Source organism: Myripristis murdjan, chromosome 3 (genome assembly GCF_902150065.1).
Source record: "Myripristis murdjan chromosome 3, fMyrMur1.1, whole genome shotgun sequence".
Lineage (NCBI taxonomy): Eukaryota > Metazoa > Chordata > Actinopteri > Holocentriformes > Holocentridae > Myripristis > Myripristis murdjan.
Genome location: NC_043982.1, coordinates 24,984,018 through 25,009,584, shown reverse-complemented (window position 1 = coordinate 25,009,584; position 25,567 = coordinate 24,984,018). Strand labels below are relative to the sequence as shown.

Here is a 25,567-nt window from a genome sequence, read left to right as displayed (position 1 = left end):
TTTAGATACCCTGTGTCCACTTAATGTTTCACACTGGGCCCACGGGCCACACAGCAGGGAGCCAGTAAAAACTGCAGCCGTAAGGCAAATTAACTTTGAATACTTTGATGGGGAGAGGACGACAGAAGGAGAGTGAGGGAGAAAAATACAGAGAGGGAGCGAGCGTGCAAGAGAGAAGACTTTCACTGGTGTGGTATTTGTGGAAAAAATGCAATAAGATTATTTCCATGGTAGTGATAGGTAGCTTAAATTTAAGCAACTGCTCAGTTTGCATATCATGACTTCCTAATGTGGTTTCTGTAGGTGTTAAAAAAGTGATGCTGACAGGTTGGAAATACAAGGGACAGGAAGAGGGTTTGGCAAACTGGTTTAAGAGTTTTGACACTGGGAGATATGCAAGCAAACTTAGTCATGTATTTAAGTCAGAACAGTCACTCCACACCTCTAAAAATGATGCTGGCCACTTATGAAACTGTTGTAAAATCATTCTTTAGCCAGACAGCAAATGTACTCATTACTGTACATCAGCAACTGACGAATGATGGGCTCAAACCACCTTTGATTAAATCAATCATCACCATCACCAGTCTTCACCAGGCCTCCATTTAACGAGGACAAATCATATTTATTTTATCATATTCTGAAACACTGTGCAAAATAAATAAAGATTTCTCAGCAAAATGAATGACTTATGAAGTTGTAAAATTAATACAATACAAAGTTATCACCCTTCTTAAAAGCTATTTAAATAAATAAGAAACTAAACACCTGAAATATTCACGTACTGAATCCAATACATGATACATAAATTTAATAAAATTAAATTTAAAAACTGTCAAACAGTCAATTCATTTCTAACTAAATCACATGTTTAGTATTTTCAGAACGTTTAACTCATACGCATCATTTCCATTTGGCATGCTAACATTTTTCGATGAGATTTGGGTATCGTGTCATTTCTTTCCAAGTCCTCGATAAGGGTGACAAACAGTTAAAGCTTTTTATCTGTGCCATGGTTTAACATTCTGTTGTTATTTGTGATTTCTGCTGCTAGCTTTGTGTCTGGCCACCATCACTCACATCATCCTGTTAGCGTAGGAGGCTCTTCCTCTCCCATGTCAACCAACTTCACACACACACACACACACACACACACAAACACGCGCGGGCGCGCAAACACACACACACACACACACACACACACACACACACACACACACACACACACACACTTGAGTAGTGTAGTGTAAGACTACGATATGACTATCACTGCAACACTTTTGCCAACATAATGTCAAAACATAAACAAGTCAAATCCATTTGTAAAATAAAATTTAACATGGAGGACTACACTTCCTCTTTAAAAGACCGAATGATGCAACTGTTCAAAATAAACGACATGTTTTGAAATTTATGTCAATCAGAGCTGTGAAATGAATATCAGAGCAGCACAGTAGATTTATGAAATCAAAAAGTTAAGACCAGCACTTACAATTTTGCTTTGTTTTTGCCAGCCGCCCACTGATATTTCATTTCAGTGTCGTGGCAAAGAACATTTTTATTTATATGTATTCAGAGAAAATGTATGAACTACAAATTAATCAAAAATTATATTTATTTAAACACAATAAATTCAATTACCGGGTCCATTACAGAAGCTGGTATTAGAGGGCCTAATATTCTACCACAGTTAATTAAACCTACAGCATGACTGAATTAATAGGCGAAGAAAACCGTATCAATGTTGATTCATTTACGTGAATATACTGTAACTGAAATACAAGCAACGTAGTGGGAAGTGTGACAGACAAGCATCAAGTGGGTGTTTGCAAAAAAAAAAAAAAAGTCTCACTTTCCGCTATAGTGTTTTGGATCGTTGCAGAGTGAACATTAATCAGTCAGATAAATACATTGTAAGAAAGCGACGATGGCAAATCAGTGTAAACCTATGACTGGGTTAAGCGCAACCTTAAACTAATGCTTTTCAATTTGATTCATATGGTTTCATGAAAAAAGAAAGAAAGGAAAAAAAAACGTCTCGGCGAATGATTTGCCGAGGCAAATTGTCAGAATAATTCACTTCAAGCTTCACTGTCGATGTTGCAGCTGCACTTACGTTAATTTGAATGGGGCCATTTTAGGCATCTGAAAAATACTTTATTTAGAAGTGAATCTATGCAAGTCTCACAAATCCACACACACACACACACACACACACACACACACGGAAAATCGTCGGGTAAAGGCTCTGAATACCTGCTCACACACACACACACACACACACACATGCAAACACAAAATTAAGTCTCAGCAAATTTGACATGCCCATCACACATTCATCAGCTCTCGCATCCGACAATCCTGCCGAGTCAAACCTTTTTTGCCGCCCTCTGATTGAAGACCCACAGATTTCTAACCCAGAAATCAATTTGTGTAAGAAAAGCAGTAATGAGAGCACCATACACTGAGGACACATGGTACGTTTTTAAAATATACTATAATAAACTCTGAAGGCTTACCTCTCAGGGAAAGAACTGAAACCATATAAAAGGGAGGTTTGATTTGAGCACGGCCTCAGATGAGTTTCATTTACAGATAACGTTTTCTCAGATTTACTGGTGACATTCATGACAGTGCAACAGAAAGCGGGTGATTCAGCACTGCCAGTCGTAGTAACTGTGGCTCTGAATGGCTCAGCCGGAGGGAGATCCTCTGCATATGACTGGGAGGGGGGCTCCCTAGTCAAAATACACATCCACTGTCAGCAGGCATTACTACAGCTTCTCAGCCAGACTTGCATCAAATTGCACCTCCTGCATGCTGAGAGCTTTTACAATACACATATATATTAATTAAAATATAGGGAGAAGTCATATGTTTATATCAGCGTATACTGTAGAACAACTGCACGAATAAATGCATGTGTATACATAGGCTTATTCTTTGATATACTCTGCTCTATTTAAATTAGCAATTACAAAACAACAAATGAATGCAACACTTCCATTTCCAAGCTCTACTTTCTGTACATGAACAACCAGCACAAGCTTGAGTACCACTTAAAAAGAGCTATCCAGTGCCTTCCTGTTCGTCACCTACACTGTATGATTCATTGGTTTGTGAGTAAAGCAGGGCAGGTGAAACCCTGCCTGTGTGTTTTAGCTTCTCTTTCACATGCAAATCTGTTTTGGTCCCACTTACAGTTCTATTTGAAGTTACAGTGCTAAAAAAATTTTTTTTGGTGACCCTGTAATTAAACAGGTCATTCTAATTATTTCCTGATAGAAATTCAGCTAAATTGTGGTTATATTTTAATAATACATTTTCTTTACCAGTGAGACTGATGCATTTTTATGGGACTACAGCACAGTTGAAGTAATACAGCTGTACCACTGCCTTTAAATAAGAAAGAGAGGGGAAGCCCTAGCTGTAGTCAGATGTAGAATCCCCCTCCAGAGTACAATAGCTGCTGGCATCAGTCAGAGACAAGCCTTCATTAACAGTGAAGGGTCTAAAAGGCGTAGGGTGGGGTGTCAGGTTTATCACACTTAAAGTGTGATACGGACAGATACGACCTGTCACACCCTGAAGAAAACGGTGTCAAAATGTCAGTGGCCAGAACATTTTGCACAAATAAGAGAAAGGTGTGTTGTTGTCATGCTTACTCTAGCAATAAGACTGTTGTCAAATCAACTCTGCATATGGTAACAGAGTATTTTTCTGGCAGAGATTCTTCAATTTCCCAAAAAGAAGATTCACATCTAGTCTGGAGCCTACTGTGAATGCTTCATGCCATGTCTCAATTTCTGCAGCGCATGTCAAAGGAGAGACATATCAAAAAGCTTTCCATAATGCAAAGCAGAAGTGAAATGGGCAGATGGACATTCAGTACGATAAACATGTCTACTGTTGAAATGGAAAATGGGTAATTACCATAACCCTCTGTGACACGTTAAAAAAAAGAAAAAGTTTCCTGACCCAAGCATTAAAAACATTACTCTGGCAGAGCAGCTTAAGCAAATAACGAGAAGACTGACTGATTGTTCAGTCCAGAAAATGAAGACAACATGCTACAATGGAAAACACTTGTGCAAAAGGAATAGGCAAGAAAAAAGAAAGACTTAGTTTGCCTGCAAAGGGGAATATCAAAGCACACTGTTTCCACTTAGTAGGGCTGTGTAATGACATCCACACATCTTCACAAAGCACTGGGTATAAGCGAAAATTTGAGCCGTTCACTAAGTGAAATCCGCTGAGCGATCACATTCGTTGGAAATAGATAGGCATTTAATAGAAACTCTATTGAAATCTTACAGGGCTACTGAGCGAACATTTTGTTGATTTAATCTTACATCTCTTCTGCTCTGTGTTCCATTTTCTTTTTCTTTTAACCTCAATGGGTAAGTGAGCGAGAGAGAGTGAGTGAGAGAGAGAGGGAGGGAGGGAGGGTAGAGCGTATACCGAGGAGGTTCGTTAAAAAGTCAGTTTCACAGTCACTTGTCTCTGTGAATCATTGGTGGATTTTCCCATTTGATCTGCCCGTAAGTGATTTGCAAGACTCCTGCCTTTCATCCAGGCCAGAGAATGGAGGCTTCATCACCAGGTGACCACAGGACTGGGCTTTAGAAAAGAAACCGCTGGAGGCCAAATGGCCACCTCGGGAGATCAGCAAAAACCCGCAACGGTAAAGAGTGCGTAGGACGTTTTAGCAGAGAGCATCAGGTTGACAGATCCCTGGTGTCAGCTGCATTTCAAAACCATAACTCCTCTAAAGCTTTTCCCTAAATTTTAATGGCTGGAGAGGGCCGAGTGTCCAAGATGAGCTTCCAACCCACCCAAAAAATGCAATTTGTTTTCATTTCAGTGGAGAGTTTTGGTGTGACTTTGTCCAAATGGTGTTTACATTTCCACAAAGACAATACACTGGGGGAAACACTTGAAAGCCAGCTTTCCAAAATAGTAAAACAACACTCTGTACTGACAGAGCACAAGTAAACTGAATGAACTCTTTCTTGCAAACTAAACTTGTGTTTTTCAGCACTGTGGTGATAATGTGACTGCCACACAGGACATACTGGCAAGTGTAGTAGATGACCGCAGGGTAAGGTGACTCACCAAAAGCTTACAGAAAAACTTACTGTTAACACACACACACACACACATTCACACATTTCAGCTGCTCTTGCAGTCCACATTTAATAGAGGGGAATAAATTTACTTCACCATGCTCGGTTTGTCAAGTCCTTGCTTGTGTGCCATAAGAAATGTGGTGACTATAGTTCATTTTCCAGTCAATCAGCAGCACTCGACTGAAAAACACAAATCAAAACTGACACTTGGGGAGAGGAATACAACCAACAATACAACAACACAGGAGCGTTCATTGTCAGCGCTCTTGGCAGAATCCACTGGATAGACAGGAATATTAATTTTCAAAACATGGCACGCACATGCACAAAGTCATAATTTGGTGTGTGTGTGTGTGTGTGTGTACTCCAGAAACATGAAATAAGAGTGGTGTCTCTCCATTTCCTGAACTAGAACCAACATGTTGCTCTCATCTCCATGGAGGGATTTTCAGGCTTTCCCTCCTCCTGCCCCAAGAAAAAGGCAGCGCTGGCACAGCCTGCGCACCAGGCCTCAGCCCCTGCCAGGACCTCTGCATTACACTCTCTAAGATCTTAATTGTATGGAAAGATGACACAGAGAGCCCGTTTCCACTTGTTTCAGGGAGGAAAGACCAGCGAATGTTTGCCATTGTATTTAACAAGCAGCAGTATTTGGTGGAAACATTTTTTCCTACCACTGTTGGTTTTTCCTCCCATTGAATGAGGAGTTCTGCGTTATTAATACACCATGCTAACTTAATGGCAGCATGCAACCTCTAACTAGGACGGGTCCCATAGACACATATGCATGAGACGCATAAAAACATGGATGATTCATTTCTGCTTCTTCTCAATAACTGCATCACATGGAAATTAACTGCAGAGATATTTGTCATTCTTACCGGTTATGCAACACACAAATACAAACACATCAGACGGCAAGAAATACTTAAAAATTTATAGATCATGGAGTAGATTTGCTTGACACAACAATACCACTAGAGTTTAGGTACAGTCACTGTACTTGAGTATTTATATTTTATGATATTTTAGACTTTTTCTTCACTACATTTCAGAGAGAAATGAAGATGAACAAAAATCCAAAATGGAGTAAGATCCCCAACAAAATAATTTTAAAAAATGAACATGATGGCTGTGCAACAATTTTCAACTGAATTTCTTTTTGTAACATTATAGCTTCTCTGAAAAAAATGTATAAAAAGAAATTCAATTTAAAAGTATTGCAGAGCCATCATCCTAATTCGTTTTTATTACTTTGGAGAGAGTGTGAAATGTGGACACAGGTGTAGTTACGACTTAGTTTTGTAGAACAAGCTTTTACATGCAACACATAAACTCAGCTCATAAAATATGATGCACTGGTAGAGTGTAAACTATCCAACCGTATATGGCAGCTGGAGCTACAACACTGAAATACTTCCTACAGGTTAAGGTGTAAATAACTTAACACTGGATAATTAAGTCCATTTTACAGGTAATACTTCTACACTTTTTCTTAAGTAAAGCTATGAATACAAGACTTTTCTTGAGGGTTTTTCCACTATGGTGTTGCTATAGTACTTTTTACTTAAAGCTGCCCTAAGTGAGTTTCTGACCACTAGAGGGTGTTGAGGACACAAACTCTGCTTGCAAACCACAAAGCCACTCTTGCCCCTAACAGATAACTTGTATAAACCGAAAGCAAATGTTTTGAAAAATGTGTTTTTTTGTTGGACACGAGGGGATGATTACATGGATTATTTTGTCCTTGAGCTCAATTTAAAAACAAGATGAATCTGCAGACTCTGAGCTACAAGATAAGCTGTCACTACATTGCTGATTTATGAGGTACATGCGCAACCTATTTGAAATTTAGATTTGTTTATCTGCAGAATATAAAGTTTCAAAAAAGATTTAAATGAAGCTAAAGTGGGGAGAGGGTGAAGAAGATGGCAGAGGAGGAGTTGATACAGAAGTCTAGAAAGCTCAAACCAAGAATCATTAGGCTAGCTATTAATTGTCTGGCAGAAAGAGACCTGCAGTGACAACTCTCATGTTACACAATGCCGTTTAACTGGGAAAAAAATGCACATAATATTGCTTAAAGTAGCTTTAAGTACAGGATTTGGATACTTTTTCCAGCAGGGATAAGACATATGAGTTTTAGCAGTAAGTTGCCCAAACCAAGCCATCTCGAATAAGCACAAAATTCTGCAGGTCAGTTTTGCACTATCCCAAACTGAAGTTTCTGAGAGGCTACACTTATGCAATTAAGAGATATTAGTAAGGAGCCCTCCCATACTGAGCGGAGCTATCACAGGTCGTGTTGGTTGATATGCTTTGTCAGTCCTCCAGGTGAAATAAACAGACAAAAACCGGCAGTGTTTGCAGTTAAATTTCCCAGCAAGTTATAAAGATGTAGCTTTGAGTAGGACGATGTATGCACTTTAAGTGTTGGGGATGTAAATGTGACCCAGTGCACGTGTGTGTGTGTGTGTGTTTGGGGGGTCCAGTGACAGCTGTGCTACTTTCAAAGACCTTAGTAACAGAGCCTGATTAGCCAGTGCCTTAAATTTAGAAAGAGGGGTGTGCATGCATGGAAATTTTTTATAGGTAAGGTGTGTGTGTGTGTGTGTGTGTGTGTGTGTGTGTGTATTTATACATATAAGTATGTGACAATGAAAATAAGAAGTAAGAAATTAAAAGACATTATACATAAGAAATTAAAATGTCAAAAATATGCGTGGAACTACTCTACTGTGTGGTGGTATAATTAAATTAAAACATTAAATAATTACTCATTAAATAAAATTTTGGGAGTTTATAAATCTGTTTCATTACAATCTATGTTTATAATGAAAAAGACAGAAAGACAGATGATTAATATATTTACAAAACATGTTCATTACAACAGACTGCCTCACTTCTTTGTTTACATCTATAGGGAGTGTGTCTCTCACAATGTGTGGGTTGTGTGTGTGTGTCGTTAGTGTAGCAGTGTTTCCAAAGCAGTGCAGGAAGCAGACATCTGCCTATTATTAACCCACAACGCCAACCTCACAGTTTGAGGCAGCTGTGCATTTGGTCAGGGGAGAGCGAACAAAAGACGTTGGCCGCTTGTATTCACTGTTGTCACTCACCATTTACCCCCACACACAGATTCACGCGCATACACGCACACATACACACACATACCCTGTAAAGTTAGAGGCCGTCATGTGCTGATTAATTAGTTATACTCACAGGTCAGCACCACAACGGCTTCAGAGTCTGTCACTATGACGGCTGTAATCACCCTCATAGGAGTGAACTCACTCTCTCAGGCGCTGCGGTATTAATGAAGCAGCACAAGTCACAGATTTACCGCAGCTTGGCAAACTTGGTTCAAAGTCATGTCGCAGGTAGAATCTTTAGATTCTGATCAACGCAGACTAAAAAGATCAAGGTTTTCCTAAGCGCCGTACATTCTTTTAAGCGGGAACATAAATAAAGGGAACTTGTATTTGTTTTGCGCTAGTGCACTGGAGGTTAGGGCACACCAATGTCTATAAACTAAACACATGACAGACAACACAACGGCTGAGTTTCTTTGATGGCAAAGTTTGCATGCTGGCGATTTGGAATTATTTTACTGCTGCACTGTTTAAAGTATCTAAGAAAGTAAAATGGAAATGTATTTAAAAAAAAAAAAGAAAGAAAAAAAAAAGAACATGAAAATACAGTGAAAGTTGAGTCATAAATAGAAACCTGTGTTACATTTAACCAGTGCTACTGTTAAAACATTATGAATTTATTTTGCCACATAACGTGTTTCTGGAAGGCAGAGTTACAGAAAAATGACACATGTCCAGAGGGGAAAAAAACAATCCTTCCATGGTGTATGCAGGCTAGCTAAATTCTTCACCCGTCAGTCGTGTTCACATCTCCATGCTGACATCTTGTGCTCAACTCTCCATCTTGCCAACAGATAAATGAACCAGGCCTTTAAATTATGGGAAAAAGGGTTGAGGTTACTGCAAAGGACACTTTTAAAAGCTCTGAGTGCTTTTTGCCTTCTGTGTGACTGAATGGCTGCCTCATCCAGGGTTACATATGATAATTATGTAGGATAAATGATAAACTGCTCTTTTTGTTTGAGATTCTGGATCCAACCATTTTGAATAATTTTGATGGGTTAGCCATTTATCTCAAAATCTGCATTTGGCCATCTTGTGGCCTTGGTCGTTTGCCAGGCTGTGCACCCGCAGCACAGGAGCCCGAAAGTTGAAAGCAGGCATTTCAATTGTTCTATCCCATGCTCTCTCAACATCAAACATTGCTTCTTCATCACAAGAAAACCACTATGATTTATTTAATGCAATTTTATAAATTCCACATTTTAGAAAAGTGTACACAGAAACAATAGACTGCAAATGAAAATGTCTTTATCAAGGCTTTTTCCTCATTTTTCCGTACATTTCCAGACCTGGAAATTATCAAAATGATGTCATATCATAACCCATAGTTTTTTGTACTTTTCCAGGCTGCATCAGAACACCTGTAATAAACCTGTAATAAAGCCATTTCACTGCAGCCATTGCTTTTTTTCTGAGTTTTAGACACTGCTATTTCTGGTTTGAGTTTCATTTAGATTACAGTTACCTCTTTAATGTGCATGCACCCTCGACTGGCAATGAATGTAAATAAACAAACAACAACACAAAGCTGCAGTGAGTACACAAATTCACATGCAGTGCTAAACATGACTGCATTTCTATTTTGGGCAGGTTCAACTTGGTTGTAAATAAACTGTCACCTTTGGTCAACTTGCTTGGTTAAATCAGGGCAACTAAAAATAAACATAAGACAGGACTTTGTTTGCAACACAACATTCTTGGTCAAATGAGGCTTAGATATCTGCTTATTACAACAACCTTAAAATGCTGTTAGTATCTCCAAAGCAATGATTTACAGTGTGTGTATATATATAACACACCTTATTTTAATCTCAGATGCCAAATACTTCTCAGATTGTGCGTCTCAGCTGAGTGACCCTGTGGCAGGATTGGATCCTGAACTTGTCTGTCCATCTGTCTGTCAGTCTGTCTTCTCACCTCCAGTGTCCCCTGCCTTGTGTGCATGTACACACACACGCACACACACACACACACACACACACCCCCCTCCACAACATCAAACTGATACGCACTAACAAAACCCACTGCCACCAACACCTACACTGACACACACACACACACACACACACATACACACACACACACACACACACACACACACACACACACACACACACACACACACACACACACCTCTCAAGCATGCTCTGGTATACGTCACAGGGGCCATCTGCTAGCTAACCACGGCAGTTTTCTACACACTGACATTTGTATTCCCTCTCATCCTGCAAACAAAACTCTGTGAAGGTGATATTACTGCAGGAGTCAATTCCATCTCAAGTGTTTATATGACCCCAGGCAAAATAATAGTTCAAAATCCTCTTTGTACAGGTCATGATTCATAAGAAACATTGTGAGGGCCATTTTGGATTCAAAAGATTTTAATGAAACTGTTTTATACTGCGCTCACCTTATTACCACTGAAATACTGTGTTGTGTTTAAGGGACAGTGTAGCTTGCTTGCAGTGTCTGTGGCAGTGGAAGCTTTTATATTTCTAGATTGGTGGCATAAACTGGCAAAATGCTGGCAAATGCAGTGTCACGTTTTTATGACTTTGTGCTGGCAAGGCATGGGTAAAACCAGAAATAATCCAAAGCTCATGTTAAAAAGCGACATTTTGATGACAATGTTATTGAATCATAGGACTAGAAATTCCCTCTTCTAACCACACTGATAATGCTGCCTGCTATAGTTACCTGTATACATTCTGAATATACGAACAAGGCCACTTGCTGAGAGAAAAAAAGGTATGCTCATCTTCAATCCATTACATCACTAACGTATTATCATCTCCTGCTTACAGTAAAGACAATGCAAACACAAACCAACATTCTGCAGCTTTAAACTACATGCTGAACTCAAATTTAGCTGTCATAGAGTTTATGTTTATGCCAAAGAGCTCTACTGATCAGTTCTGCAAATAAAAAAAAAAGTCGAATTGCTTGCTTTGATGTGGATATGCCTTTGTTTTCATTTGGATTACAGATGGAGTATTATTTAGGATGTAATTATAGCAGCCAAATGAGCTTATCAGAAGTGTTTTTGCATGTGTGTGTGTGTGTGTTTGTACGTGGGTGTGGGTGTGTGTGTGTGTGTGTGTGTGTGAATGCACATGCATGCACATGTGTATTTATACTATCTGCATTTACATGCATACATTATATGTATGTGGTGTCTGTCTGTCTGTCATTGGGGTATCTATGGTCTATTTAAGGGTGCGCTGTGACCTCCAAAATACTCAGAGCTTGGTGAAGCTCCATGCTGCTACTTCAAAACATGGCCTACAGAGTTGGGCTGGCACAGAAAGCTATTTATAGCCATAGGCTCAAGGGGAGAGCTTAGATTCCCGGCTGAACTGTGTCACTCAGAAACTTTTCTCACAGTTTTTTTGTGAGAGTGAGACTGCAGCCAGCTACTTTCAGAATGATTATATGTCAGTGTGTGTGTGTGTATGTGTGTGTGTGTGTGTGTGAGACACAGACAGAAAGAGCAAGGGAGAGAGAGAGGGAGAAAGCGAGCGAGTGAGCAACTAAATTTCAGTGAGCGATTGACAATTTTCTGTGAAATTTCTGAGTAAACAGCAGATGCACTGCGTGTATGCGGGTCTGTGCGTGCGTGTGTGTGTGTGTGAGTATGTGTGTGTGTGTGTGTGTGTGTATAAAAGAGAGACAGAAAAACAGGGTAGATGACTGTGTGCATACACCAGCACCTGCAGCTTTGTCATCAAGCCATTTTGCACAGGTAACGTGTTTTACTGTGTGTTAGTGTGTGTGTATGCATAAATACTATGCCACTGCTGAACTCCAGTGGCTGTTGGTCTTTCACACATGACTTATTGACAATGGCCCTGTGTTAATTAGGCTGACCCTTGCTAGCACACAATATCACACCTCCCCGACACAGGCTCACCAGGCTATTTATTAACCCTAAGCCTCATTTGAATACGGCACCAAGGCTCACAGACAGACAAGGCTCTGAAAGAAGGAGAAGGAAGTAGATGATTTAGAGAGGTTTGGAGATTGTCAAATGCTTTTAAATGTGAAGTGGTTGAGCTCATGAGAAAAAAAAGAGAGCTACTAAATTCATGTGTGGACTCTCAAGTCGTTTGTTAAGTCAACAAGTTCTCCTGAGCATCCTAATTAGAGCTGTTAGCACACATACAATGCAAATGCCACCCAACATCTACACACACAGGACATAAGTACTGCAATAACACACAACTACAGTCTGTGTTCCTAAATGTGACTGTGCTTTCCCAGTGGCTTAAAATGATACAAAACTCTTACTCTTCCCAGTTCCAAGAAGGCATAAAAATAAATGTGTAATTAATCTCCAAACTACTGCCAGGGATACAGAGGCTCAGCTGTTTATGATTAGGCCCCTTAATATGATACAGTAGTTATCAGGCCTATTGTGTCTATGTTACCCAATACTAAGCTACAGGACCCCTCAGTGATAAACCTGTGTACACAATTGCGTGTTGAAAAGGCAGATGAAACATGATCACTGTAATGAGGCATCAAGGTTTCAACCTCTTGCAAACACAACCAATGGTGGTTTGTATTGTTTTACACCATCAGATACCAAATTAGCTTGCACATCACATGTGGTAAATTCAATACGACAGTGTTCCCTTGTTTTAGGCTGAAAATTAGATTGATCAGACGGGTGAGCTCTAAATATCAAGTGTAAAAGGACAGGGTGATAAGGGAAAGAAAGTGATAATGAGAGCAGAAACAATGATAAACATAGACATGGACTGATATAAAGAAAGGCGTGAAAATGAGAAGGGTGAAATGAGAGGAAGAAAACAAAGATATGGACACAAAGTATTGCTGAGCAAAATATTCAGTATTATTCAATACTATGACTTGACATCAGACCTCACATCATCTAGGATTTTGGATATCGTAATATTGTCATATAGAATAATTGTTGTCTTTTCCTGGTTTCAAAGCCTGCATTGTAGTAAAGGGATGCAATTTTCTGAACTAATTAGTAGGGTTGTCCCGATCCGATCATGTGATCGGAAATCGGGGCCGATCACATGACTGAAGACTCGATCGGGACTCGGACGTTATGTCCCGATCAGGTATCGGATAAATAATATATATACATATGTATATTTATTGTTATTATTTTTAATCACATTTTCAATATATGGGCTATTGGTGATAAAAATAAATGAGAATAAAATACCAACGTTTACAGGCCGGGTCTGTCTGTGACAGACACCACTGACCAGCGCATGCGCGGAACACGGCAGCACGCAGCAGTTTGTTTTGAAGCTGAGGTGTGTGATATCAGAGAAACTCTAATACAGTAGACGGGCTCTGGTGATATGCTGCTACTATCACGGACGGAATCGCGGAATTAGCCAAATAAAACGGAAACCGACTCCAAAAGGCAGATAAACTTTCCAGCTACAGCAGCGCACTGACATAGATTGTGAAACAAAGCGAAGAGGTGCCACTCCGCTGTATTTTTCGCTGGCTAACAGCAGCACACTGACTTAGCTTGTCTATTCAGAGAAGAGGTATCACTTTGGCTTATTTTTCGATCTATGTTATCACATGCATACTACTGCTCATTCATTGGTAGCTGAATTGTTAGGTCTGTTTGATAAGCAATTTACATTGTTAAAACAAATAATAATTTAACATATTGTTACAGCAAAAAGTACTCTGTCAACCCTCAGGTGAAATAATTACTGATACATCCTCCTATCATTTTTGTTCAATCATTAATAACATATCATTTCCTGGTTTTATAGAAGTATCGGATCGGGACTCGGTATCGGCAGATACTCAAAATCAAATGACTCGGACTCGGACTCGGGGGCAAAAAAACGTGATCGGGACATCCCTACTAATTAGACTACTCTAGCTGTGTTATTATTGCCCTCTACGTGTATAGTGATCATATCTACATTACTACTGACTGAAATGTCTTATGTGTAAATATCTTATGAGAGCACCTGCAGTAATCCCTACAATGTCATTATCACATTAATAATGAGTTATTCAGTCAAATTTTGTCAGTATCACCTAACCCTCACAGAAACCAAGAAAGACATTCATAGAGACCAAAACAGATTTAAAAAGAGGAAAAAAGGCAAAAAAAGAAAAGAAAAGAAAAAAAAGAAAAAGAAAGAATGGCACACAGAGTGAGACACTGATGGATAAATATGACAAATCTCACCATCATCCAGCGTGATGTCCTGCAGCCCTATGGATCGGAAGGTGGGCTCCCTGTCCTCTGGCTCCTGTTTGATGTTCAGCCTCTCCCCCTCTGTGGGGAAGGGACCCTGGGGGCCCAGAGGGTGAACCAGAGAACCTGCTGCTGCTGGGGACAGGCTGGCCATGACGGGGCTGGTGGCCTGGGGAGAGGGCTGTCCTGAGCGCTGCTGCTGCTGCTGCAGGGGGCCCAAAGGACTGCCACCTGAGGTGGGGGAGGACGAGGTGGGAGACTGATAGGGTAGAGAGTGGAGCTGAGGGGAGGAAGGCCCAGAGTGGGGAGAGGGGATCAACCGTGGAGGAGGGGCACTAGAAGGTGTGGGGCAGGAAGCTGATCTTTGACTTGTAGGGTGGTAACCCATGGCCCTTTGCAGCTGGGATGACGGCTGCCCCACTAAGGGGAGGCCAGTGGGAGAGGGCACCTGGGTGGGGTTGGGGGAACAGTGGTAGCCCCCCAGTGTATGGAGGTGTGGAGATGAATGGGTGAGGAGAGGCTGCTGGCTATGAGGAGACACAGCATTTGGGTTGGTGGGAGAGGAGGATGGGGCTGAAGGGGAAGAGCAAGGGGTAGAAGGGTACACCATCCCCAAGCCCATGGAGTGTGACGCGGCGCTGGGGTTCTGCTGAAAGGGCATCCTCTCGTAGCCCTGAGGAGGAAGGCTGGGCTGGCCATTGAAGGGCAGGTTGTGACCATGCTGCATAGGCTGGTAAGCAGGCCGGGAGGGAGCGGTGAGAGGAGCGGGAGCTGAACTGGGGTGGAACGTCATGTGGCAGTCCGCAGACGGGTGGTGCAAACCGCGGCCCTGGAGGTGAGGCAGGTGCTGGAAGGAGGGGGAGCCCAGGGAGGGGCAGGGGGCCTGCAGCGGGAGCAGGCCAGGTCCAGAGCCCGTGGCCAGGCCGCGAGGGGAGCTGGACATAAGGCTGTCCGATGGGTGGCCCTGCTCAGAAGAAGGCAGCTGGGTGCGCACCAGACTGGCAGCATGTGCCAGGGGCATGGACATGGGGGGCACTGCAGGAAGGTCCAGCTCTTCTCTGTGCTCCTGTTTTACCATGACTAAAGAGAGAGAGAAGAAGAGATGGAGAGAAAAAGAGAAGTAGAAAGAGTGGGAGGCAGATAAAACAAAAATTAATGAGGAAAAATAGAGAGCATATGGATAACTACATTACATTTTTGACTGCCACTGTGCTGTTGAATGTATGAAGATGCCTTTCAAATTCAAAATAAAAACATTTGATCACAAAAAAATATTGCACATTTTCTAATCAAATCATATAGTAGAAAGAGAAAAAAGGAGAAGTCACGGCATTTCCCAATTTGTCAAGTCAGTGCATTGCAACATTGACAATGCCACAACTATTTTTCCTGCAGGTACAGTGATGGTTATGACAAGTGATTATTCATTCTGACAGCCATTACAAGACAGTAGCCGTTTCAAGTTCTTCCACATTCTGAACCCACACAAATAGCCTCAGTCCATGGTATTAAAGTTCAAAAATGTTTCACTGATGCCTAAGCATTTCAAAAACAGGCCATTGTAATCCCACGGAAAATGAACACAATTAATTCCTGAAATGCATGCGTTGTGAAATGTGTCTGCATCAAGATTAAATGAGTTTCCAAAAAAAAAAAAAAAACAAGTGATATTTTGACAGCAAATGGGGCCATTCCCTGTACTGTGGCAGTTCACAGCAGCGCCATGCCAATCGGTAACCTATTTCCCAATCTGGTGCCTTGTGACAGTGAGTTTTATTTTTACCAAGCTCCAAATCAGAGGGGGAGCATATGTTGTCAGTCTGGGTGCCATCATGTGAAATGTTATGTGGGAAGAGGAGCTGAATGCCCCCCAGCCCATATCAGATCAAGAGAACAAACCAGTTCACTGATCAGGCCCTTGACTCACCGTGCCTCGCCTTTTGAGCTGCGATACAAGAGCCATAAAAAGGCAAAATGTGGTTTAGTCAGGTTAAAAAAAAACAGGGCCCTGGGAGGGAGATCAGGGAAGGATAATGTACAATATATTTAAACATTTTACATCTATGTAAATCTGTAAGTATTTTAAATACTGGTGATTTTCTGTTATTTCTGATACTAATACTAAATGTGAACATATAAGGTGGTTGATGAAATGAATCAAGCACGCCAAACTGTTCTTCATCTAAGTATCTGAAATATACTGATACCTGTTTTGCATAAGACAGAAGGGAGAATAACTACAAAACAGGAACAAAAAGATTTGTTTTTACAATTTCAACTTTAAACAGTTGGCTGATGCTTGTGTAACAGCACTTTTTTCTTAACAATTTTCTCAGAATTGATCCCTAAATTGGGCCAGGGCCTTTGCAGCCCAGCCCACACTGAAACAAGTCAAGAGTGACTGGCAGGCAGGTTTTTTGCCACAATAAAGCTTGTGGTGTCCATGGTAACAATAGCGGTGTCAGCGTCCCAGCTAGACTGACAGAGCAGGGTTACTGTACTCTGCTCTGATTGGCTGGCCAGGTCTGTCAACGGGGAAAACAGGAACTGCTTGTGATGAGTAGGCGTGCTTGCAAAGAGAAAGGCTGGGTGGGTGGAGTGGCAAGACCATGTACTTATATTCACACATGCACACACATATGTCTTTATCGCACACTGTTGTGGTAAAACTTTAGAGTTTGGAGAGGTTGCAAAAATGCTCACATGCCATTATATTCCGCCAACGCAGCTTTCAGTTTGACTGGTTTCAAGAGGCAAAAGACAAAACAAACAAATAAAAAAACAAAACAATAATGACAATATCAAGCTCCGAGGTAGGAGATTGACTTTAATGAAAAACATTAAGGAAACTTTAGAATCCAAATATCAAGAATATTCTGTGTTTCCTCGATGCTGAAATGTTAAGTAAAGCAAACCACAACTGCTGGCCCATGTGCAGTAAAAGTTTCCTGGATAGCAAAATATTTGCATAATAAATCTCCTTGCAAATATAATACATGTGAGAGAAAATGCTGGCTGTCAAATTTGAAGAGGATTTACAGCATAAACAGTTGGCAGGTGTGCATGTTATTGTTCGTAGAGGAGCCCCTTCTAAACCACAGCAATGCATTCTTTGGAGAGAGAGAAATGGGGTTAGTGAAACCCCTGTGGAGAACTGTGCAACAAAAAAGTGTGTTAAAGCTATCTCTGCTATCAGTGAAACTCACAGTAATTACCCAGGGAGATTACAACAGAAGTTAAAAAAACACAGTCACAGGAAGGCTTCCTCCAAGTGTCTTTCAAAGTCTGGCTTATGAAAAGTATCGGTCACAGGAAAATTAGGGTCCTCAAATTATACTGAAAGAAAGCTACTGGCTAAGGTATGTTCCCATAGCCTTTCCAAATCCTTGCAAAGTGGTGCTGGCTCAAAGAAGCAATACCCTAAAAAGAGGGTAAATTTTCCTTTGCATTTAGCTTGCATTATTAGTTTTGCAACCAAAGACAGTTTGTGAAATTTTGAAGACAGAAACCTTTGCTACATATGATTTGTGTTTGATGTAAATTAATGAATAAAACATGAGAACCTCTCATATTACCTGACAGATAGGTGAAGCGCTGCGATTGGCTCCTTTTCCTCTTGCCATTGCAGACATAAAACTGCACCTGGACAGCTGAGGCCACCGTCTTGCTGTGGTAAGGAGGGACTTCCACCACAATGCTCGACTGCAAAAGACATTAAGCAATATTTAAAAGTGGGAAAAAAGACTTGTGCTATACATATATTAAAATGCAAATACTATCACTAAAATGTATTGCAAACATGTTTATTAAAATTAAAACAATACAGATAAATAAATAAAAAAAATGGTATAATACTGCACTTGACAATAATGCAAACTAGGCTCACTTACTCCTTGAGTTCTCTCACGAATTACTTTTGCTTCAACTTCCCATTGTGGTCTTCCATCTAAAAGAAACAATTTCGATAAAAATACACAGACTATGAACCAGTGGTAGTCCTGAAGCCTAAGCAAGCTAAGATACATATGTAAGACTCAAAGTATTATGGGTTAAAGTCCATTGGAAATTCTTTGTTGTATATTAAAAAAAAAAAACCCTTCATTTTTTTAATGTTTCCCCTAACTCTTTATGTCTTTAAATAACCCATACATAACCTCAAAATGGAAAAAATACCCCCACATTTGACAGACGGGTGCATTACAAAGCATTACTTGATTTGCATTACTTGATTTTAGGCTTTAAAATGAAGAACTGACTGAGACCTCTATGAAGCTCAGAGGCAATTTTTCTCAGATACTAAACAGGTGATTACGCAGCAGACAAATGTGATACATGGAAATCCATCATATCCTCACAAAACAGAAGTGTCAGCACTTGGAACAGCAGATCTATCTGAATCATGGGGAAAATCATCTTTAGCATGCACTGTGACACTGTCATAAAACAACAATGATGGGTCGTTTTTTAAATTGATGTGGATATAATTTGAGTTGATAACTGAAGAAGAAACTGTAGTAAACTCAGGCCACACATAATCAACATCAGGGATAAAAACTATAGTTTTACGAACCAGACCCATCTAGAAGTATGGTGTAATATTTTGTTGGAAGTTGTTTCCAGCCATCTGGAGTAATTTCTTTCCAGGGTCTATTTCCCTAATGATGATGTCAAAATACAGTACTTTTTCAAACAGACGAGGCTTAAGAGCCACAAAAGGCTTCCGAAAGCACAAGATTTCAATTTGTTCTGGGGAAGCACAGAGATCAAAATGAGGTCATTTTTAAAGGTCCAGGAACCCCATGGAGAAAAAATTAACAGATATTAAAAAGTAATCAAATGTCTAAATATCCCGCTGTTTGTCTTGCCTGGTTAGAATTATAGTGAGAGCAGTGGAATAATTCTATTTATTTTGAAATGCCTCCACACACTGCCAGGTTTCTGGCGAGAAAACATCCTTTGATTTTCCAGTTTTCCTATGAGGGATCTAATTATTTGGCCAGACGTCTTATGGGCAGCTGCTAGGGAAGCAGTTGAGGTGAAGAACGCGATGGGAAAACAGTGACAGGCTTGCGGTGTGTTTGGAAGACGTCACGGTCACAACAACGACCATGGAGAGTAAAAACTCATTCAGTGGGTATCTTTGTACTACACAACTTCTCAGCTGAGATCGCTTCATTTGCATTCACTTCTGTTTCATGGTGCTCACATGGCACATGGTCCTGATTATATCTCTGTGCACCTGTACTGCCTCTTCCTTCAAAACCCAAAGGGTTTCCCCACACACCGTCAGGCATCTGCAACATGTCTGCTGAAAAGACCACATGTAGATTCTACACAAAGTAAGCACTTAATCATAAGCCCTGTCACATTTAGGCTATTCAGTTCTCTACAGGGATTCTGCCGTAGCTGTAAGTAGGCAAATTACCTGTTCTGATCTCACCCTAACACTGAGATAACTGGAGCCTAAGTTGTAGTAATCCTCCTGCACATTAGTCTAATTTAATGACAGAGGTTCCCTTTGTTGTGAGGGAAGAGCTTAACTTGTGACTAACCATCAGAGAGCAGTTTTTCTAGTGTGTCAATGACCTTGAATGCCTTGGTAGCTGAGAGCACTGTATTATTGCAATGCATGATGTTGACATTCAACAGGCAGAAGCAAGGGCCCCATATGCTCCATCAAGCAACAAGCTCCAACAGGAACCTCATACCAGGCTCTGACAATGACTAGGATCGTCCCAACACCCTGCACACTCCAGTCAGAGGGAAAAGAAAGTGCACCCATTGTGCTGAAAAATCTAACAAAAACAAAGAGGGTGATTGCAATTCATGTTATAATAACTGTGGACTTTGCCATCTTTGTACTGGGAGAACAGAAAAAATGCTGTGATTGTGGAGCAGACATGGTGCATTAGACACATTCAAGGCAGACAGTGTTTTACGCTTGAAGCTCCACTCCCTTTAATAAACATTCATACTTCTAAAGCTGAAATACTTGAAGCTATTATGGATTCAAACAAAATAAAGAAAAAAATAGGGAGTATGGCACTGGGTCAAAAACAACAGCAGAGGTAGTGTCTGCAGAAAACATCAGGTGCTCTTTGAGGTTTCAACTCTCTAAGTCGAAATGTATTGATCGATTCATGAAACTTGTAGTCTAATCAGAGTACCTAAAAAATTTTCAAGGCCACCAACCAACACTGTGGACTAAGTAAGTCTTTGTTTGTTCTTTATAAGGGATTTTTTTTAACTCCAGCGCTTGATAACGACTACTATGGTTTGGTACCCTTTTTCCTATCTTTTTTTAAGTAATGCATTTCTCACAATTTTTCCTTTCTGTTCTTTGCAACTGTTGACAGTATCATTGAGTGAAAAGACAGCAGGAAATAAAGAGGTGCAGGGCTGAAGAGGAAGCCAGGATTATTCTCTTCTGTTGTTTAATTTGCAGCGCTGGTCAGGGTCAGGGACATTAGAGAATCTGTACCAAACTGACAGTGAGACAAAAGCTGGAACCCAGAATTGATGGTCTGCCTCAACTCAATTCATCTTGCTTCTCCTCCCTCCTTCTTTTCCTCCATCTTTCCTCTGGGATGTGCATCAAGAAAAAATATGGTCAAAGAGAGGAAAACAGGCATCTGTAACTGAAATTAGTATGAGTGCAAACCTCCAAAAAACAGAAATCCTGAAAAAACAACAATCCTGTCTCATAGTATATTAAAAGCCCAAAGTGAGAGTATTCCACAAAATTAATGGCCTTGAGTGTGTGAACTTTTAAGCATATCATTCGCCTGAAAAATAATATTGGTTTTTGAATTAAACCCAATTAAACCCTATACTGTGTGCTGCTGAATGTAACTAAAACCTGAAAAACAAACCTCTGCATATCAAAGCACAGAAAACCTATCAAACTTTATGACAAACTTTATGACTTTTTGACCATTATCCGTTTTAACATAATTATCTGTTAGAACACAACAAGAGGATCCCTATTTATGTAGTGATACCATTAACTGTCCCAGCCCAAATCTCTCGTCTGTGAAGTACCCACAGTAAGTCTTCAGGATTCTACTGTTTATGAAAGAAGGTGGAAAAATATCTGTCACTGCCCCTGTCTTCCTTTCCTTTCTTCCATCCCTGTACTTATTCCAATCAGTCTCTTTCTGCAGTAAAGCAGATGGATTAGTCATGATGAGGGGGATCATTTACACAAACCAAATTGCCATTATCTCCCCCTCCCCTTTCATTCTCTTTGTGTCTCCCTCCACAGTCCACTGCATTCACGCACAGTGGAGTCCAACTTTCCTCTCTACCTGATGATGCACTTCTCCGTGGTTTCCACTCACCACTGAAGGGTTACAAAAACCTGACCATCGCCGTGTTGTTTCTGCCATGCTACATTCCTATTCCATGCTTCACCTATTACAACTCAAAGAACAAGAGACATTCCTCCAAGCCACGCTTTTCCCCTTAGAAAATCCGAGAGAATGGCTCTCAGTCACAATAACAACGCTTCACTTGCTGCCTTGTGTGAACTTGACTCTGTTGCTCGCCATCACAAAGGTACCTTGGGCAGGCAGAGACTGGCTCAACGAATGCCATCCATTTAAAGTTTCCATCCTGGGAAAGACCAGCCTTTACATGTGTTTTGATTACAGTGTGGCGTACCAAGGAGAAGAGAGGGGAGGCTGTGGAACTTAAGAAAAAGCAATCTGAATGGCACGGAGAGTTTTACTGAGTAATGTCTTTAGCCTAGACATTTGCTGAACAGATATGAATGGCCGCTCAGGACAGCATCACATGTTTCAGTTGGATTTTGTGTGAGGGTGAAACTTAGAGCAGTGGACAAAATTTTTATGGGAACCTACATAAGACAAATGCTTGGCAAAGAGCTTTCACATGAAATGGGTCACCTGTCTAGTCTGCATGTCATCAATTTTTTGTGTTAACTGCCTCTATATGGGCCAATTTTATGGGAAATTTAGTAAACTAAATATTACACTTTTGCATTCAAGTGGTCTCCTATCTCTCATTTATGATTTACCTTTGTGACCTTTTGAAAACCCTTTTCTCACAAATCACTAATATACATAAGACAATATCTGTGGGTGGTGCTGCAGCAGGGAGGACCATCCAATTAATCTTAACTAAGAGTCACGCAGTGTACGCAAATAATTTATCATTTTGGTGTCATGTTTGGACACTAGCAGGGTATCTTCTCTGCACATAAGAACAAACTAACTGAAACCGAAAAGCAAACTACAAACTTTGTCCGTAAACAGCAGGAACTGAGCACCGCAGAATGAAAGCTGAATTCACCAACAATGCCTTAACGTGCTGCAAAAAAGCCCCCAAGCGACACAGAAAAATACATTGAGTGTGCAGTTTACTGTTATCACAATACTGTACATGACAACTGGGTGCTGAAGTTATCTCTTGCTGCCACCATGCAAAATGGACTGATGCAGCTTTAATTCTTTATGTAATGCAGACCTATACATCTCCTCATGGTTACACATGACTGACTCTTATGTGCTGTGCTGTCTCCATCACAAGGTTATTCCAATCTCAGCACTGTACTTTGCAGTATATAACCATCCTGTCACCCCGCTCGGTTCATTGCAGCAAGCTCACAGGAGAGCTTGACTGACAGCATGAACAGGGCTCTGTATACTTTTAAAGTAAATAAAAAATTTAGTCTTACTTTGCATAAAACATGCAACAAAAACATACTTTTGTGCTACAACTACACAACTAGCCAACAAGATTCATTCTGGCTCTGGTTCGATAGTTAAACCGAGACCGAGCAGAGGCTAGTTCTGTCTCTTTAAAAGTAGATAATTTCATGATTGTAGAGATTTTTTCTCTAAAAAGAAATGATACCAAGACACATCATCTGCATGTACCTCACGAGTGATGTACAATTAAGAAATTTAGAGGCAATACAGTCTCAAAATTGGAAAGTCTGTGAACAAGATAAAGATACTTGTACAGGTAGACTTCTTCATTTTGCAGTGCACTCTTGATAAACTGCATTATAGCAGCCATAAATCTGTCCTGTGTGTGAAAATGCCCTGCGGGGCTGGAGTTCTTGCAGAGGCAAAAACAACATCACACATCTGATCTGAGCACTGATATACTCCCAAAATCACAGTTTTGTTTTGTTACAACAGGAAACACAAGACTAGAACTCAATGACTGCTTTAATAGCTTCCTGAGGAATATCTCCTTGAGAAACGTGTATTGTCTCCAAATGGCTGAAGTCACATTCCAGACATGACAGAGGGAATCCTCTAAAACAAATAAGACAGCTATTAGATATGGGCCTTTTTACACTGCTGAGAAATGTGAGTTTGTAAAATCTGGTTTTGAAGACCTGCAGAGAGCTCCCCATGGTTTCTCATTCATACCAAGAAGCTTTCTACAGCGCACAGGCTTCTGTACAACTCCTTTTGAACATTTTGCCAACAGTTATTAGCTGTGCATAATTGTATTTAACTTGGTCTAACAGTAATTATTCACTATTGATAAGAAGTGTTTTATGTAATACGATAAGTTTTCAGCAATTACATGTGATCTTTTCCATTATACATTTCTCATAAACAAGCAGCCAGCTGTGTTGCCCAACCCGATTTTGTCCTTTTTGCTTTTTTCCCATCTCTTAAAAGAGCAATATTAGGTAATGTAGGTTTTTTGTTTGTTTGGGGGGGGTTAGCATTTGGATCATCCAAATGTACATTAGAGAATATAACATAGTTTTCCTGGCAATAATAATAAAAAAAAAAAATCACTTCTTGAACTACCATTTTAGTTGCATGTGCTGCTATGCAACTTTATCCTACCTAGAAATTAAAGAAGGAACAACTTTAAAACTCAAAGTAAGGATGGACATTTCCCACTATGCTACTTTTGTTTCCTATTCCTGCCTTTTCATTTAGGGGCAAGTGTGTTAATATTAAAGAATCTGATTGTGCAATAAAACAACCTTTGGATGGGTCGTACAACATCTGGAATGTTCAGCACAGTGTGGCTTATCTCTTTAAGCACAAAGGTTTTTAGAATTTGACAGTTTTCATGACTACAACGCTCTGAGAAGGTCTATCAGGTGACCATGAAATAGGATTTTTTACACATTTAATTGGCTCAAGCTATTTTTGCAGTGGTAGTTTGAGGCTAAGCTGCTGTGCAGACATGACTCTTACCAGGGCCTTTCTCCAGGAAGATGACCTTGGACTCGGGGAAGAAGTTGGAGCCAGTGATCACCATCTCTTCCCCCCCGCTGACCAGACAGCTGGTCAGGCTGGACTTCTCAACCTGGGGCAGCTCTTGAGCTGATCGCTGGGCTGAGAGAGACAAAGGGGAGGGGGGGGTGAGGAGAAAAAAGACTGATCATTTGTGTTCTTTTTCACCTCAATCTGTGCTTCTGTGTATGTATGTGTGTGTGGGCGTCCGTGTGTGTGCATGTGTGTTTGTGTGTCCTGAGCAAAAGTTTAGACTAGAAGGGCACAGACAGAACAGAGTACATTTACATTTTAGCATTTATCAGACACTCTTATCTAAAATGAAATTCAATGAGTGCAAACAGTAGATTAAATCATCATTCATGAACTGCCAAGACTCGAAGTAGCTTGGTAATGAAGAAGTGGAAGGAACACAAAGTTGTCTGCGTGTACTTGTTTGCATGTTTGTTTACTGTACAATACAGTATGTCTCTGTGTGTGCTTGTCTGAATGAGTGGGTGCATGTGTGTATGCAGACGCCTGTGACTCAGGGCAGGAAGTGGACACTCACAGCACTCCACGGGTATGGAGGCAGCCTGCAGCGACAGCACCTTCCCGTTGGGTTGAGGGATGTGCACTCGGAACACCACCCGTACCCGTGTGTTCTTTCTCCCAATATCCGTCTCCCCCTTCCGCAGCTCGATGTCTGAGTTCCGCAGCTTCAGGATGCCAGCACAGTCGATACTGCAAGGTAGAGGGAAAAACAGTTGGCCCCGCTCAGCCCTTCCATATTGGCAATCATCTAATACAAATTTAAGAAGTGAGGGCCTGGGAGTGCTAAAACCAACCACAGCCCAG

General features: G+C 40.7%; 1 protein-coding gene across 1 annotated transcript in view; it reads right to left on the bottom strand.

The window, feature by feature from the left end:
• nfatc3a (nuclear factor of activated T cells 3a) overlaps positions 1–25,567 on the bottom strand; it is an 82,762-nt gene that overhangs the window by 4,439 nt on the left and 52,756 nt on the right. Inside the window, exons 5-9 of the mRNA XM_030077170.1 lie at positions 25,281–25,453; positions 24,692–24,832; positions 18,386–18,441; positions 18,071–18,197; positions 14,487–15,575 (exon numbers count right to left, since the gene is read on the bottom strand). Of these exons, the coding sequence (XP_029933030.1) occupies positions 14,487–15,575; positions 18,071–18,197; positions 18,386–18,441; positions 24,692–24,832; positions 25,281–25,453 (1,586 nt within the window). The remainder of the gene's footprint in view (positions 1–14,486; positions 15,576–18,070; positions 18,198–18,385; positions 18,442–24,691; positions 24,833–25,280; positions 25,454–25,567) is intronic.